Source organism: Drosophila teissieri, chromosome X, assembly GCF_016746235.2.
Source record: "Drosophila teissieri strain GT53w chromosome X, Prin_Dtei_1.1, whole genome shotgun sequence".
Classification (NCBI taxonomy): domain Eukaryota; kingdom Metazoa; phylum Arthropoda; class Insecta; order Diptera; family Drosophilidae; genus Drosophila; species Drosophila teissieri.
Window position 1 is genome coordinate 9,722,828 of NC_053034.1, and position 16,324 is coordinate 9,739,151.

Sequence of the window (16,324 nt, forward strand, 5' to 3'; positions counted from 1 at the left end):
ACACCGAACACGGCTTACCCTGCCCACCGGCCAATAAACATACTCTCTCCATATACCCCACATACCCCACATACCTTAGACGTTATATAGGGTAGTGGGAAGATAATACGCATTGGAATATATTGCTAGAATTGCGTTCGCAAGCCGACGGCTGCTTTACTTGCGCATTAATTCAATGTTTCCACATATCCACATATGAAATCACGTTACGTGCAATGCTATATAGAATACTATATACCTCATGGTGTGCACACATCGCACCGAGAGATATGCGAGTGGCGAAAACACGTTATCACATCGGATGTCGATGTCGCTAACGAACAGATACTCCTAAGATACTCGTAAGATACTCGTAATGATCTAACACACACTTGGCTGGGTTGGGAATCACCAGCGATTCCTGGAAGCGATCCCGAGCGGAAGCACCACGCAGTGTCCACCATCCAGCATCCAGCACACAATGTGCAACAAGCACATTCCAGCGTCTGGAGATTTCCTGATCTGATATCCGCAGCATGCCTCCCAGGTGAGTCATCCAGCCGGCGGCATCCTTGAAGGCCCTTCGTGACTGTACGCCCAGAGTAGGGCTCATTCATTGGGTTGCTGTGGCAAGTGGCAAGTGATCAGTGGCAAGTGGCCGGTTCTTGCTCGCCGCGCGACTACTAGCAGTCATTAGCCTTTTGGCAGCAGTTCCTGGAAACTTCTGCGCACACTGACCGCTCTCAAGGCCACTCAAGGAAAGGGGGATGGGGGGCATGGCAGTTGCGTGAAACAGTTTTCCTCCTCTCCTTTTTCATTTCCCCGCTTCGTTTTTTGTCCTGACTGTGAACTGTGGACCGGCAGTGGACGACAGGTCCTGATCTCGATGCCCGCAAGTCATTGACCCCCATAGTCCCTGCATCTTCCCAGCATCTTTTGTGTTTCGTTTCCTAGGCATCTTGATCTCGGGGTTAATGACCACTTACTGTATCTGTGCACCCAGCCCACTGATCCCAACGTGATCTGCACCTGGAGTACCTGAGCAAGGGCTCTACTGTACAGTATGCGCTGGGTAGATATGATGCCTGATGATCACTCAGTTTCTCTGGCGCGTGTTGGCCTTGGTATTTGCATCTGAACATTTGGCATTTGGCATTTGGCATGGCGAATCGGGTTGGATAACCGAAATCATGGATGGATCGGATGAGCAGCTCGCAAAGATCCCCGGGACATCCGTACTCGCGGTATTCTAATGGCAATTAAACCGAATCGAAATCGAAATCGAGCAGATGCAAATTAGTTCATTGGCCGCTGGAGAGTATACTTGTGTATGAATTGCTCCAGCAGCAGCTGCAATTTGCATAAATATTTTTGTTAATTGGATCATAGCTTATGCCATCTCAGGGAGCAGTTGCCTTGGGCGATTCCAGATGCCGGATTGCCGAAGAACTGGGTCAAAGGCACCGAAATTTCTAGGGTTTTCCACAGCGACGACCTTCGACCTTCGACAATTCGTTGGAAATGCCACTACATTTGGTCGATTCCAATGACAATCGCCATCGCCATCTCCATCGCCATCTCCATCTGTATCTCAGACACAACATTTTCATATGCATATGAATATTTCGAAATTTCTTGACTGCGCGTATTTTCCGTGTTCGACGTCAGCCGATCCGAGGGTCGGACCTTGTCCTTAAGCCAAAAGAACCGGCACAACAGATAAATATTAAAAGCCAAATCGGTTGAAAAACAAACAAATGACCGACAAAGCCGCCAAAGATGCCAAAGATACGCGTACCAAAGATACAGATACAGATACAAAGCGAGGCAGAAACTTCTGCAGAATTGATTACAGATGCATCCATTTGAATTTTTGAATTTGTTGAATTGAATGCCGCAAATGAGCTCAGCTTTGTTATTTGCTGGCTGCCATATCGTTATGTTGTTTGTCGTTTGTTGCTTGTTGATATCGATATCAATCGAACGATGCTGAACTTGAATGCGAGCTGCAGGCCGCTGACGTCACACGCGCCAGATTGTTGAAATCCAGCAAACCCGTTGAGCAGCCGCAGCCCACTGGAGTAGGCGGAGGATCAGTGGGAGGCGGAGGAGGAGGAGGAGGAGGAGGAGGAGCTCCTCCAGCTGGAGGAGACACGAGATCGCTGCTTGCGAGCCCCACTCTAGAGCGGCGATAACTCGCTGAAGGCTTCGCTATTGACCCAAAATGCAAATTTGCATTGGATTTCGGTCTTTCGATTCCGCTTGGCCCGCGCTGCAGATACAGATACAGCTACAGCTACAGATACGGATACGGATACAGATACAACTACAGATACAGCTACAGCTACAGATACGGATACAGATACAACTACAACTACAGCTACAGCTACAGATACAGCTAGCATTTGCGGATGGATGAGATCTGCAGTGCAGCAGCTTCCGCTTTGCGGCTCTGGGTTGATCTTTATTAAGTCGCCGCCCATCAAGGCGCCATTATCTATTGGTACGAATCAATTTCCATATCCCATCGCAGTCGATCTCCGTTTTTAGCTAAAAAGTTTAACAAAGTTCATGAAATACAAGTAAGAATAAACAAATCAAATGGATTTTACATCTAAGCCCAACTAAGCTTTATCTAATGCTAAATATTATTAAAAGGTTATTATAAGGTTAGGTTCTTAGGATCGCACAAACCTTCCGTGTTTCTTAGTGTTTTCTTATTTTTTTTTTGTAGAAATTAAACATATTTTGTTTACCAGCAGATGGAACATTGCAATAATACATACAGGATCATATTTAGGATCAATATTTAGAACAGCGATGCAGAGAAGTTGAGATAGAATTTCTGAATTTTAATCCTTTTTTTATAACACTAATAATAAATTTTAAAGAAACCATTGAAGCGTGTTTAAGTCATTCTAATAACAAATTAAACATAATTTAAATTTCATTCTAATAACCAAGTCAACAGAATTTAAATTTCGAAAGAGAAATGTGAAGAGCGCATTTGTTTCTCTTTATTTTTCTTTTTCGTCTGCTCTTCGAGTTTGAGCGCTTTCCAGTTCCACTCAAACCCACGGCGGCGAACATGTTTGTGCGCGATCGGTTCGATGTTGGCTGCCCGCTGCTGCCCGCTGTGGTGGTGGAGCCGGGAAGGGGGGCGGGGGGTGACTTGGCGCTGCCCCGTCTAGAGAGCTTGTGGCCGGGCAGGGGGAGAGAGGGGGGTGGGACTTCAATTGGGCGGAGGTGACCGACGGCGGAAGGTGGAAAATGGAAGGTGGAAGATGGAAGGTGGAAGGTGGAAGATGGAAGATGGAAGATGGAAGGTGGAAGGTGGGGGAGCGGACCTCTGCCGGCGTCGCGTTGGAGCCAAAAGCCAGCGACCAGAGGCCCCAAAGCAGACGGCGTCGGGCGCTTGGAGCAGCTGAAGAGCTGAATCGCTGAAGAGCTGCAGAGCTGAGCTGCTGAGCTGCCGAGCTGCAGAGCTGAGGTTGAAGCTGAAGCTAAAGCTAAAGCTGAAGCACTGAAACACTGAAGCAGTGAAGCAGTGAAGCTGAAGCTAAAGCCGCCGCCGAGAAGCCGAATCCGAACGATACCGATACCGACACAGACCAGCAGCAACAACAGACAGCAACAGCAACAGCAACAACAGCAACAGCAGCAACAGCAACAGCAGCAACAGCAGCAGCACCAGCACAACGACAACGACAACGGCAACGACAACGGCAACGACAACGACAACGAGACCGAGCGCCCCATCGCCGTCGATCATTCGTTTGGCGCTCTGCTCACTCGCACTCGCGCGCTCGAAGCGGGCTCGAGTTGTTATAAAAGTGGCAAGGACATACGGTCGAGCCATTAGTCGAAAACTATAAACGCTCGACGCGAAATCGTCTCCGGGTCTCCGTCTCCGTTGCCGTAACCAAAAACCGCCAAACCGTTTCACACACGCTACCTATATTGAAACGCACACCACAGTTTATTGTTATTATCATCAAATATATAGAGATAATATATTTTTTTTTTTCGTCGTCCTAAAACCCGCGCAGTTAAAATAATTTCCAAAAAAAAAAAACTGAACACTATTCCAAAGGAATCGCAACGCAACGCATATATTTTTTTCAAGTGCCTGTCGAAAGCGAGTAAAAGCAAAAGTGACCACCAATGGCCGCCAAGCAGTGCAGTAAATAAGCGACCACCGAGCAGCAAAAGGGAAATCCGCCCCAGAAAGGCCACCGAAGAGCCGAAGAACCGCCAGCACCAGGAGCACCACGCACCAGGAGGAGCAACCACCTGCCACCTGTACACAAGCACCCAATCCACCCACCACCCATCATGCTGGCCGATTCGTACCTGATCAAGTTTCTGCTGCGGCAGCTGCAGGTGCAGCAGGATGGCGATGCCCAGCACCTGCTGATGGTCTTCCTGGGCCTGCTAACCCTGGTCACCCTCCTCCAGTGGCTGGTGCGGAACTATCGGGAGCTGCGCAAACTGCCGCCAGGTCCGTGGGGACTGCCCGTCATCGGGTATCTGCTGTTCATGGGCAACGAGAAGCACACCCGCTTCATGGAGCTGGCCAAGCAGTACGGATCCCTGTTCTCCACGCGACTGGGCAGCCAGCTGACCGTCGTGATGAGCGACTACAAGATGATCCGCGAGTGCTTCCGGCGCGAGGAGTTCACCGGACGCCCGGACACTCCCTTCATGCAGACGCTCAATGGCTATGGTGAGTTGGAAGCCCACTAACCTGGAGTGGAGTGGAGTGACGAAAGCTGGCGGGGATGGGACTATAGACGCTGATAAGCCACCTGTTTACGTGAAATTAGTTTTTACTACTCTGTTTACTACGTACTTGCATACGTATAGGTATACGTAAATTAGCTCGGAAATATTTGCCATAAATCCGCTGCGAAAGCTGAAAATTATCAAGCCATCTGCCAATCAGCCAATCAAGTCCGGATTTAACAAATAAGTAAACGTACTTAAGCGTATTTAAGCGTATTTAGTAACTGAGATGTAGTGAGACTGAGACTGAGACTGAGACTGAGATTGCCGCCTATTAAGTGAAGAAATTCCACTGGCATTTCTTTGTCGCTTCAGTTCATTTTCTTTCCGCTCTCTTTGATTTTCGATCTTCGATTATCGATTTTCGAATTAATTTGTATTTTTATTTGCATTTTGTATTTTATTTTTTTGTATTTTGTATTTTTTAATTTCTTTATTTGATTTCGATCGCCTTTAGCTGCACTTATTTATATATGCATTTACATACATACGTTTTTAACGCAATGATAAGGCATTGCGGCACTTTTTTTCATGCTTTCATGCCGCAAAATCACGTTTTTGGCTTTTGTTTCGTTTGTGTGTCTTGTGCACTTTTCGCTGTGATTTCTTTTCTGGTATTTCACTTTGACGAAGTAGGGCAAGAGCCTACCTCAATTAAGTGTGCAGATTGCTGCATAAAAAGCTTAAAAATAAAGATAAGAGCCCAGCGCACTCCCCATCCAATCCGATCCAATCCGATTCGCTGTATAGCCGTATCTCAATCGCCTCCATTTCCTTTGCATCCATTTGCAGGCATCATCAACAGCACTGGCAAACTGTGGAAGGATCAGCGCCGCTTTCTGCACGACAAGCTCCGCCAGTTTGGGATGACCTACATGGGCAACGGCAAGCAGCAGATGCAGAAGCGCATCATGGTGAGTCCCGTTCCCGTTTGCCGTCAATCCCCACCAGCTTTGCAGGGAGCAGCTAGTAACCCTCTTTCTCCTCCTGCTCCTTCAGACGGAAGTGCACGAGTTCATTGGCCACCTGCATGCCAGCGATGGGCAGCCCGTGGACATGTCACCCGTCATCTCGGTGGCCGTCAGCAATGTGATCTGCAGCCTGATGATGAGCACCCGGTTCAGCATCGACGATCCCAAGTTCCGGCGCTTCAACTTCCTCATCGAGGAGGGCATGCGGCTGTTCGGGGAGATCCACACCGTTGACTACATACCCACCATGCAGTGCTTCCCCAGCATCTCGACGGCCAAGAACAAGATCGCCCAGAATCGCGCCGAGATGCAGAGGTTCTACCAGGACGTCATCGATGACCACAAGCGCAGCTTCGATCCCAGCAACATTCGCGACCTGGTCGACTTCTATCTCTGCGAGATCGAGAAGGCCAAGGCCGAGGGCACGGATGCCGAGCTCTTCGATGGCAAGAATCACGGTAAGTTGAAGTCCTCCTCTCTTCTTCTGTCCCCCCAATCCCCACCAGCTGCACACCTGGAACTTCGCTGACCCTAAATTCCTTGTCTTCTTCTACTATTTTTGCAGAGGAGCAACTGGTGCAGGTGATCATCGATCTGTTCTCCGCCGGCATGGAAACCATCAAGACCACCCTGCTGTGGATCAATGTGTTCATGCTGCGCAATCCCAAGGAGATGCGCCGCGTCCAGGACGAACTGGACCAGGTGGTGGGACGCCATCGCCTGCCCACCATTGAGGATCTGCAGTACCTGCCCATCACCGAGTCCACCATTCTGGAGTCGATGCGTCGCTCCAGCATCGTTCCCTTGGCCACCACTCACTCGCCCACAAGGTAAGCATCCTCCAGCGAGATTACAGCTCACAGATTGGGGATTGTGCAAGGGGTGCTGGGGTATGGGGAGATCTGGAGCTGGAGCTGGAGCTGGAACTGAAACTGCGACTGATAGTGCAGCTATCAGCAGATGGAGTGCTTACGCACTGGCGTTTAGAGATCTACGCAAATGCCGCGAGGTCCGTTCATTCACACCAGATCTCGTTGATTGCCATTCATTGTCGTGGCTCTCCATTCAGCTGGCTCGTGCCCCGGATCCCCCCAATCCCCCCCCGTGCTCCGCCGCAGTGCGCCCAAGTGCGTGGCCCACTTTCTGTGTGCTGCCACAGATGCCAGTAACCAGATTAGCGGCAATGCGCAGTGGGCCCAGCCCCTGCCGCTCGCTGATAATCGCCGATGCACCGATCACAAACTAATCACAAATTTCCCTCGCTTCTCCCCTCCCCTCTACCCTTTCCCCTCTACCAGGGATGTGGAACTCAATGGGTACACCATACCGGCCGGCTCGCATGTCATCCCGCTGATCAATAGCGTCCACATGGACCCCAATCTGTGGGAGAAGCCCGAGGAGTTCCGCCCCTCGCGCTTCATCGACACCGAGGGCAAGGTGCGCAAGCCGGAGTACTTCATACCCTTCGGCGTGGGCAGGCGGATGTGCCTGGGCGATGTGCTGGCGCGGATGGAGCTCTTCCTGTTCTTCGCCTCCTTCATGCACTGCTTCGACATCGCCCTGCCCGAGGGCCAGCCGCTGCCCAGTCTCAAGGGCAACGTGGGCGCCACCATCACGCCGGAGTCCTTCAAGGTCTGCCTCAAGCGCCGCCCCCTGGCGCCCACCGCCGCCGATCCGCATCACATGCGCAACGTTGGCGCCAACTGAGGTGGACCTGGTCCGCTCCAGAGCACGGTTTTGTTCCTACACAAATGCAAAAGCAAAAACACAAAAAACACATAAGAGAAATCTTAAGAGAGAGACAGAGAGAGAGAGAGAGAGAGAGAGCTATCCATTTAGCGATAAGTTAGTAGCTATCCGCCCGTGGGAGGAGCACTTCCGGATCCCGGCTAGAGCCGGCTATGGCTGGACAAGGAGCAGAGCAGCCGGAAGCTGTGACCAACACACCGAGGACTGCAACCAATTCTATTCTTTCACCCCCAAGAAGCTGTGTTCAACTAATTGTTAATTACGCCCTAGTTAATACGCCCTAATTAGGTTCGCTTGTACTGCTAATGTCAATGTTTTTATAGTTTTATAGTTCATAGTTAATAACTAATATTATTATTATTATTATTATTATTATTATTATTATTATTATTATTAGCGCTAGTGTTAGGATATCGCGTATGTGTAAAGCCAGCAGGCCGATTAAGTTTAGTTAGCTAACGTTCTTGTTTATTCGTAGTATTAGTGCTAGCTTAATGTCCAAACAACAAGCAACAAACAACAAAACAAACTGTGGTTTAGTCTTACAAGCACACATCAAAATAGGCAAACGATTCGAAAATAAAGAACAATTTGTGAGAAAATCTTGAAAATCAAATGGGCTCTAATTACTTCTTAGTATTTTAGTGGAGATCGCAAATTGAATTGAAACTATTGCAATACTTACTTACGTTTGTATTCACTAAAAACGCATCTCTCTTATTCATTAACATTGGGAAACATAAAAGTACATATTAATGACATTTATTGCTTGACATGAACTATTTATTAAATACGGAACTGGAAATTCCATAAAAAATGCTTTAACCATAAAAAAACACGCTTTGAATAAGCCACCATTCACAAATAATTTTACTACAATAGTTAGGTATATCAAAAAAAATCGGATGCACTCATGCAACCTAATCCTGCACCGCAGCGCCGTCGGGTTCGTGGCGCATCTCCACCGCCGGCAGCTTGGTGAATCGCAGCCTGTGCGGCACGGGGGTCAGGGTGATGCCGCTCTCGCCCGCCATGTCCACCTCTGTGCCCGGGGGCAGCTCCACGTGGAAGCGCCGCAGGATGCGACCCGTGAAGAGCGTGAGTATCATGCGAGCCATGTCCTCGCCGGGACACATGCGGTAGCCCGTCGAGAATGGGATGAACTGCGGCGGCGCCTGGTAGGCGCCTTCGGGGGTCAGGAAGCGCTCCGGCCGGAACTCCTCTGGTTCCGGAAAGGCTACCGGGTCCATGTGTATGGCCCACTCCAGGCAAACGATCATCGAACCGCCCTTGATATTATAATCGCCCATGACGGCCTCCTCTTTGCAGCCGTGCGGAATGCCCAGTGGGACCACGCTGCGTATGCGCATCGTCTCGGAGATGCAAGCGCGCAGGTAGGCCAGCGACTCCAGCTCCTCCAAAGTGGGCGACGCACTCAGCGGCAGGAGGAGCTCATGCAGGCGCCGCTGGCAGCGTTGTTCCCGTGCCAGGTAGAGCAGGAACCAGCGCAGGGTGGCCAGCGAGGTGTCCACGCCGGCGCCAAAGAGATCGGCCAGCAGATGACGCAGCTGGTCGTCGCAGTAGAGCTGCGAGTCCGTATCCCGCACGACGAGGAAGTGCTCCAGGATGCTCTCCGGCTCGAACGCGTCCTCCTCGTCGCTCTCCTCGTCTTCCTCGTGCGCCTCCTGCTCCTGCTCCTGCTCCTGACTGGCATTCGCCTGCTTTGACTGCTCCTTCTCCAGCTGCCTTTGCAGCCGCTTCTGCTGCTGCAGCTCCTTGAACACCCGCTGCTTCTCCCTGAGCCGCTGCAAGCAGGCCTCCACAATGCGGTCGTAGATGGCGTGCGTCTTGGCCTTGCCGTCCAGCAGGAAGCGGATGTTGCGCTTGTTGGCGGGCAGATGACGCAGCCAGGGCAGGAAGTTGACCACGCCGGAGACGCCAATCAGCTTGACGCCCTCCTCCTGCAGCCGCTGCAGGTACAGCCAGTCGGGGTCGTTCCGCTTGTAGGTGATGCCGAAGACCAGGTCGTTGATTATGTTGCCCAGCGAGTGATGCAGCGCCGGCAGCGGATCCACTTCCGATGCACAGCTCCTTTTCGCCTCGCTCTCGAATAGCTGCGGGTTAAAATGCAAAATTCAGATGCAAGCGAAGAGTTGCTGGAGTTGGAGGTGGAGGTGGAAGCACTTACCTGGACGCACTCGTTGACGCCGCGGGCGATGCGGCGCTCCAGCCGGGCGCGCAGCTCCCCCGGCCGACGGGTCATGCCCAGGGCCTTCAGCCAGTCGATGGTCTCGCGCCGCGCATGTCGCCAAATGTCCAGCTGGGCGCAGATGATGCCTGTCGTGGAGCACAGTATAGGGAGTATGAAGGGGGGTATGAAAGGGGATTAAGGCTTCGCTTACCAAATCCACCCATGATGCCGTGCGTGAGGTAGAGCGGCGCCCGGCCACTCATCACATCGCGCCGAAAGAAGTCCCGCACCAGGGCGGCATCCGAGAGGATTACGGTGCGCACCCTGCCCATTTTCAGCTCGAAGATGCCGCCATACCGCTGCGCCAGCTTCTGGAGCGACTTGTGCGGCGCCCGGCCGTCCAGGAAGGGCAGGTAGCCCAGCAGTGGCAGACCCCAGGGACCCGGCGGCGAGACGCCCAGTATGTCATCGTACTCGCGCTCGCACAGGTAGAGTATCACCAGGACGAGTGCACCCGGCACCAGCAGCAAGCTGAGGCTCTGCACCGAGGGCAGCCAACCGGTGTAGCCGCCAACATCGACGCTGTCCGCCGACATCACTTTCTATTTCCGCCTGCTCTCACTTTTTCTGCTTTTTTTACCCTCTCGTCTCCTTGGCTGCGCGACTACTTCTCCTGTTAGAGGTGCTCTTGGATTCTTGGCTCAGTGGCTCAGTTCCTCGGTTAGACGGGTAGTCGGTAAGTCAGTCGGCTTGTCTTGGTTTCCCAGATTCTCGGATCCCGACGTCCAGTCGCCAGCAGAGCTCTGCGATTACTGGAATTTCTTTAGAATTTGAAACGAGTCTCGCGGACAGAAATGCAAACAGGGCAGCGGCGAGCTGTCAACGTGTGTCTACGTCAGCAACGGGAACGGAGGAAGAGCGACCGCCGAAGGTCGTCCAGACAATGGTAACATCAGTTACCATATACCATGTGCCATATGCCATGTGCCATATGCCAAACCATATATACCATATACCATATAGGCAGGCTTTGGGTTTCGGCATCGCAGAAGGAGAGTGCGAATGCAAAGTTTGAAAATGAAATCGCCCGTTTATCATATGCACATTCATTACACCCACTCGGTGATCGAGTTGGAGATCGAGATCCACATCCAGATCGAATGGGCATCGCCGCTAGTCTGGGATCAGATCATATGATAGATAGCTGGCAGGGCGCAAGAAGGAAGGGTATCCAGCTGCCCGGTTCGCCCATCCTGAGTACCTAACTTCGGCGATCGGCAGACGGACATAAATTTATTCAATCGAGCGTCGCTACCTTTCCATTTCTATTTCTGCCACATTTGCACTTTTCCTGTGTATTCCTTAATTTCGCGGCTGCTGAATTGCTTTCGATTTGGGTTTACCTAAGCCACGGGCAAAACGACAGCAGGACCATAAAATATCTGCCGGGGTTTTCCCTGCACAGAGAGAAAACTTCTAGAATACTAGTATTTAGAAGGGCACACGAAGGGCCCTTTGGGTAAATTGCCTGGGGATTTCCAGCTGACGGCGCGCTCTGAGTCATGTGGTCACTTCAACTGGCGCAACTTCTGGAAAGGAATGGCGGCGGGCAAGGAGTGTGCAAGGAAGTGGCAGTGGCAGTGGCAAGGGCCCGCGAGGCTGGACAAACAAGTTCAGGGCCAATGGCATGCGCTAAAATAGATCCGCCGGCCGTTGACTCCTCGCGCGCGATCTGTGGACAAAGGAGCAGCGCATCGAGATCTACGATCGCCCAGCCAGCCAGCCATAGCCTTTCCGTGGCATTAACTTGAAATTTACCTGTACCCGTACCTGTACATTTTAATGACCCGCCAGTGGCAGCGGTCGCCGAACCTTTCCATTGTCCAGACACATGGCTCCACATCCTCAGAGATCCCACCAATCCACCGAACCGATCCAGCGATCCACCAAACCGATCCACCTCGCAGCGATCCTCGGCAGCGACAATGTTCTTGAGTGGCAGACGGTTCAACAGACGCAGGCAGACGCCAAGATCATTGGCCTGTCGGGGCAACATCCTATGCCAAAGGCAAAGGGAAAGGGAAAGGGAAAGGGAAAGGACATGAACCCAACGGCGATGGGCAGCGGATGCTGCCTGTCAACGCGGTATTATTATTTTTAAACCCTTTCGACTGGCTGCGCTAAATGTGGTAAAAACGAAATAAAAATGCAAAAAGCGGGGCACGCAGCTGTGATTAAGGCGACTAAAGGGGATCGGAGGGATTGGGGATCAGGAATGGGGGATCGGGGTCACCGAAAGCCTAAATTGGAGCTCGGAATGCGTGCTAACATAATTTCACCCTAAAAAAAGGAATTTCATATAAGGATGCTGGGTGCTGTAGTTTGCTGATTGATGGATGACTAGTTGCAAATGAAAGCCTAGAATAAACACTTTACAGCTAATAGTAAAGTTGATGTTCCAAGAGAATGAAGTTGAGCCACCAAGGATCGCGGTGCGAAGATCCCAGACTGGGTGGTGGCCACCTCACATGGGAGATAGCTCCCAACGCATTTCCACACACTCGTGCTGATATAATGCGTCTAATCAGCGCATTGCGCACGAATTTTCGGTGTGTGTGCTCGAGTGGAAGTGGAACTGGAACTGGAAATCGAATCGTATCGTATCGAATCGAATCGGGGGCACCTCATCATGGCACCCAGCTCACGTGGCGTATTCGCGTTCTCTTATCATGGAAAGCACACAGAGGCAGCGGCAGAGGCACGGGTTTCGTCAGGCATTAAAATTACAGTTGCAACAGCGCATTGATAGTGGCCTGCTCTCGAAATCGAAATGGGAATGGGAATGGGAATGGGCATCGAAATGGGAATGGGCATCGGACTGCGACTGGGAATGGAGCAACCTCCTCCGCCGACGGCTCCGTTCTGTGTGCCATGTTTACCCTTTGCACACGCCCAATATTTCATTTTCGAAAGCGGGCAATCGATCTGCGGCTCCGGTGCAGAAAAATGTGTCAAGGTAGTTTGCGTGCTTTATTTTTTAACCCAATTCCAATGTTTATGCACCCATCCAATATAGTAGCATATACTCGTTTGTGTGTCGCTTTGCATGCCTTTTTTTTTTCTCCTCTCTATGCGACGAAGCTTTATGGCACGCGCCGCGAATGGAATGGTAATTCAAGACCCCCCCCAAAACCAAATGTGCTGTGTCCGATGGTTTGCGACATTAATGGAGCATCTCGCATTTGGTGGCAAAGTCCAAGGTTGAGCAGCAGAACAGCGGACACCACCAGCGGGCACCAGCTGTCCAGACCCTCGTCTGCCCTTTCACCCAGAGTCAGCGATTTGCCCGCCATCGCAGCTCGCATTTCGGATACCCATTGGCCATTTGGAGTTTGAGGCCAGCAGTCGGCGGGTTTGAGGCAGTGCATCCGGCAGTCGGCGGAGCGGATGATTGGCCAGCAATTAAGCAGTGTGGAATGCGCCGACGAATGGGTTAAGTCACGGCGATCCGCGGCAGAAGACACCCGAGTGAAGTCAGCTGCCAGCGGTCATCCGACCCATCTTGATTTTTACGGGGCAGCTGGTAATGCACATCTGCACATGTTGCCTCCCAAAAACTGCGACTTCGGCAATTAGTGGCTTTGTTTTCAGTGATTCGTGTGATTTGTGTGTGATTTAAGTGATTTGTGTGCTTTGCGGCGACTATTTGCACGACGGACGGATAGATGGATAGACGGATGGATGGATGGCTGGCTGGATGGATGGTTGGACGGACGGAGTGGATGTGATTGGCGTACAAAATCGAATACGAATTTTACAGAGATACCTTGACATCTTTCCTAGGCCAAGCCAGCGTTCGTTTAACCCATCCAACCAACCGACTATAGACATGGGCATGGCTACGACCACGACTACGACTACGGCAGCCACCCAAAGAACGTGCCAGTGGATGCCAGTGAGCACATTCTGTCGGGTCTCGGAATCGCCACAGTTCGTGCAGTGCTGGCAATAAAATTCAAAGAATTTACATTCGGTCACATTTTCATTTCAATCTCCGTCTCAATGGATTTGGAATTGGATTTCGATTTGGAATTGGATTTCGATTTGGATTTGGACTTGGAGTTGGATTCGGAATCACATTCGGATGCGGATCAGTCGGGTTGAGATGTAAACTATCTTCTTGATTCATTTATCCTTGATCGTTTTGCAGCAAGGATGATGGTTTTACAACCTTAAGATCTGCGATATTGAATCAATTTCTGCATAATATCATCCTAAATACTTACGTTGAATTTTAAGTACCATAAGCAGTGTAATTCCATTCTATTTGAGATAGCATCTTAAAAGCATAGACTTGTAGTGCAAGTATTTGCAGAGATTGCTAAAAATGTGCATATTACCTATGAGAATAGGTTCTCTTCTGTTCTAACCGATCAGATCAGATCAGATCCCATACGATCCAATCCGACCGAGTCGAAGTAGAGGCAAGTGAAGCCAAGCCAAGCGGCGGTAAGAGCGACTGCAGCAGTTCAATGGCTTTTGAGCCATTTTGAGGTCAATGCACCCAGTGCATCGAGAGGTGGCAGTGGTGGCAGCGGTGGCAGTAGTGCCACCTGTAGTGGGCTGCTGCTGGGGTGGCGGGTGGCCAAAACCAAAGATCGGGCCCCGCAGCCGAAAACCTTGCGCATGAACGGATCCATGGACATGGACACACACTCACTGAGTAGTAGTGAGTTGTGAGTAGTGAGTAGTGAGTTGTGAGTTGTGAGTAGTGAGTAGTGAGTTGTGAGTAGTGAGTAGTGAACAGTGTGAAGTGAGCCGCCACGTTAGCCAAGTTAGCCAGTTTCAGGCTGTCTGGTCTTTCGGCGGCGGCGGATCTCAAGTAAAATCAGAAATCTCGTAAAATCAGAAAATGAGAGCTGCTCGTATCTGTATCTTTGACTGCATCAGTATCTGTATCTGTATCTTTAACTGCATCTGTATGTCTGGCGTATGCAAAAAATGCATTTCGAATGTAAAGTGGCGACTTGCTGCTGGCTGCTCGCTGCTGGCTGACAAATTGCCGCCTCAACTTGTTCTGACACCTTTATTGGGGCGGGCTCTTGGCTGCCACTGCTGCTACCAGCCACCAATGCTACCAATGTGGCAACATTCTAATTAAGCTGCGCGCCACACATTGTTTCGACACCTGCCCGCCCAGCGCACACAAACAGCGCACCAACAACAAACAACAACAAACGACAAACAACAAACGGCGAACAACACACAACTAACAACTCACAACTAACAACTCACAAGCAGCCACAAACAAATGCAAACGCTTGCACGTGCCGCTCACAAGCACACACACACACACACACACACAGATAGCCAACACACCGATGAAGTCATCGTGGAAAATAGTTGGGGTTTTCTGGCCGCGTGCCGGGGAAGCACCAAGTATCTGCGTCCTTCGAAAGTATCTGTATCTTAACGTTTCACAACAGACTTGACCGGAAGATGTGCATATTATTACATAGTAGATAATGGGTATTGGGATATCAAGTATAGTTTCGTCTAGATAGTGATAGATCTCAATCGAAGTCCTGGTCCTAGGAACTAGCACTGTATCTACGTATCTACGTATCTGCGTATCTACGTATTTATGTGGAGCAGCAGCAGCAGCAGCAGCAGCAGCAGCTTCAGATGCTAATTCCAAGGTTCTGCATCTGCGGGGTCAACGAATCGCAGCCACTGTATGCTGAAAGTGAAGCAGTTCCAATTCGAATACGAATACGAATACGAATTCCAATTCCAATTCCAAGTCCAATTCAAGCCACATCGAATCGAGGTGCTTAATCGCTCATAACCAGCCCACTAATCCGCTAATCATCGCATACATTAGTGACACAAACTGATGAAAGAAAACATCGACATCGTGAACGGCAACGGGCAACGGCAACAGAAATCAATATACATACTATGTATGATGGAGACAAAGAAAAATGCGACGACTTGTATTCATTTCGTTTTCAGATTTCGATTTCAATTTCAATTTCCTATTGAAAGCGTTCGTTGATCTCGGCCCGATAGTCGTCGGCTAACCAGATCTTAAAGTTAAGATCTCGGATCGAAACCCTTGGTCTTACTCATAGACAATCAGACAAGGTTGGCGTTGGCTTCTCTGGGCTTCTCTTGGCTTTTGTGGGTATATATTATATGTATGTATGTATGTACGGCAAGGGCAAGGGCTGCAGCATCCACCGATATGTGGCTATATCTGAAGATATAGCACAGACCTCCCATCCTCCAGCGCCAGTGATTACGTACGTTTGTTTAATAATAATATGATAATTTCGAATGGGCCTTGGACTAGGCATTGGATAATGCCAGTGCCAGTGCCATAGCCAGTGCCACATTGCCAGTTGCAGTGCCAGTGCCAGGATCGATCGATCGGTCGATCGATCAGCTCGATTGACAAGCTCAATGAGACGCGGCGCTCCATTCTGCTGATTGTGCAACGCTCCACGGACTGCATACTACACACATGTGGTGGGTGGTTGCGGGGTTGGTGTCTAATCCAGGGGGGGGGTGAGATGAACACATCTCATCTTGAACGCGTCCATTTCCATTTTCATTTTCTATTTTCCATTTGCATGAATTGTGTGTG

At 50.4% G+C, this 16,324-nt stretch overlaps 2 protein-coding genes across 2 annotated transcripts; one reads left to right on the plus strand and one right to left on the minus strand.

Annotated features, from left to right (window-relative positions):
* The first annotated feature begins 3,855 nt into the window (after window positions 1-3,855).
* On the plus strand, window positions 3,856-8,059 carry LOC122622961 (cytochrome P450 18a1). The gene is made up of 5 exons (XM_043801790.1): window positions 3,856-4,705; window positions 5,557-5,678; window positions 5,764-6,193; window positions 6,301-6,565; window positions 7,034-8,059. Exons 1-5 carry the CDS (start codon window positions 4,315-4,317, stop codon window positions 7,440-7,442), a joined length of 1,617 nt encoding a protein of 538 aa, XP_043657725.1. The 5' UTR covers window positions 3,856-4,314; the 3' UTR covers window positions 7,443-8,059.
* Window positions 8,060-8,326: 267 nt separating this feature from the next.
* On the minus strand, window positions 8,327-10,461 carry LOC122622960 (cytochrome P450 306a1). The gene is made up of 3 exons (XM_043801789.1): window positions 9,887-10,461; window positions 9,673-9,821; window positions 8,327-9,598 (listed from the first exon to the last, which is right to left on the minus strand). Exons 1-3 carry the CDS (start codon window positions 10,269-10,271, stop codon window positions 8,405-8,407), a joined length of 1,728 nt encoding a protein of 575 aa, XP_043657724.1. The 5' UTR covers window positions 10,272-10,461; the 3' UTR covers window positions 8,327-8,404.
* Window positions 10,462-16,324: the final 5,863 nt, after the last annotated feature.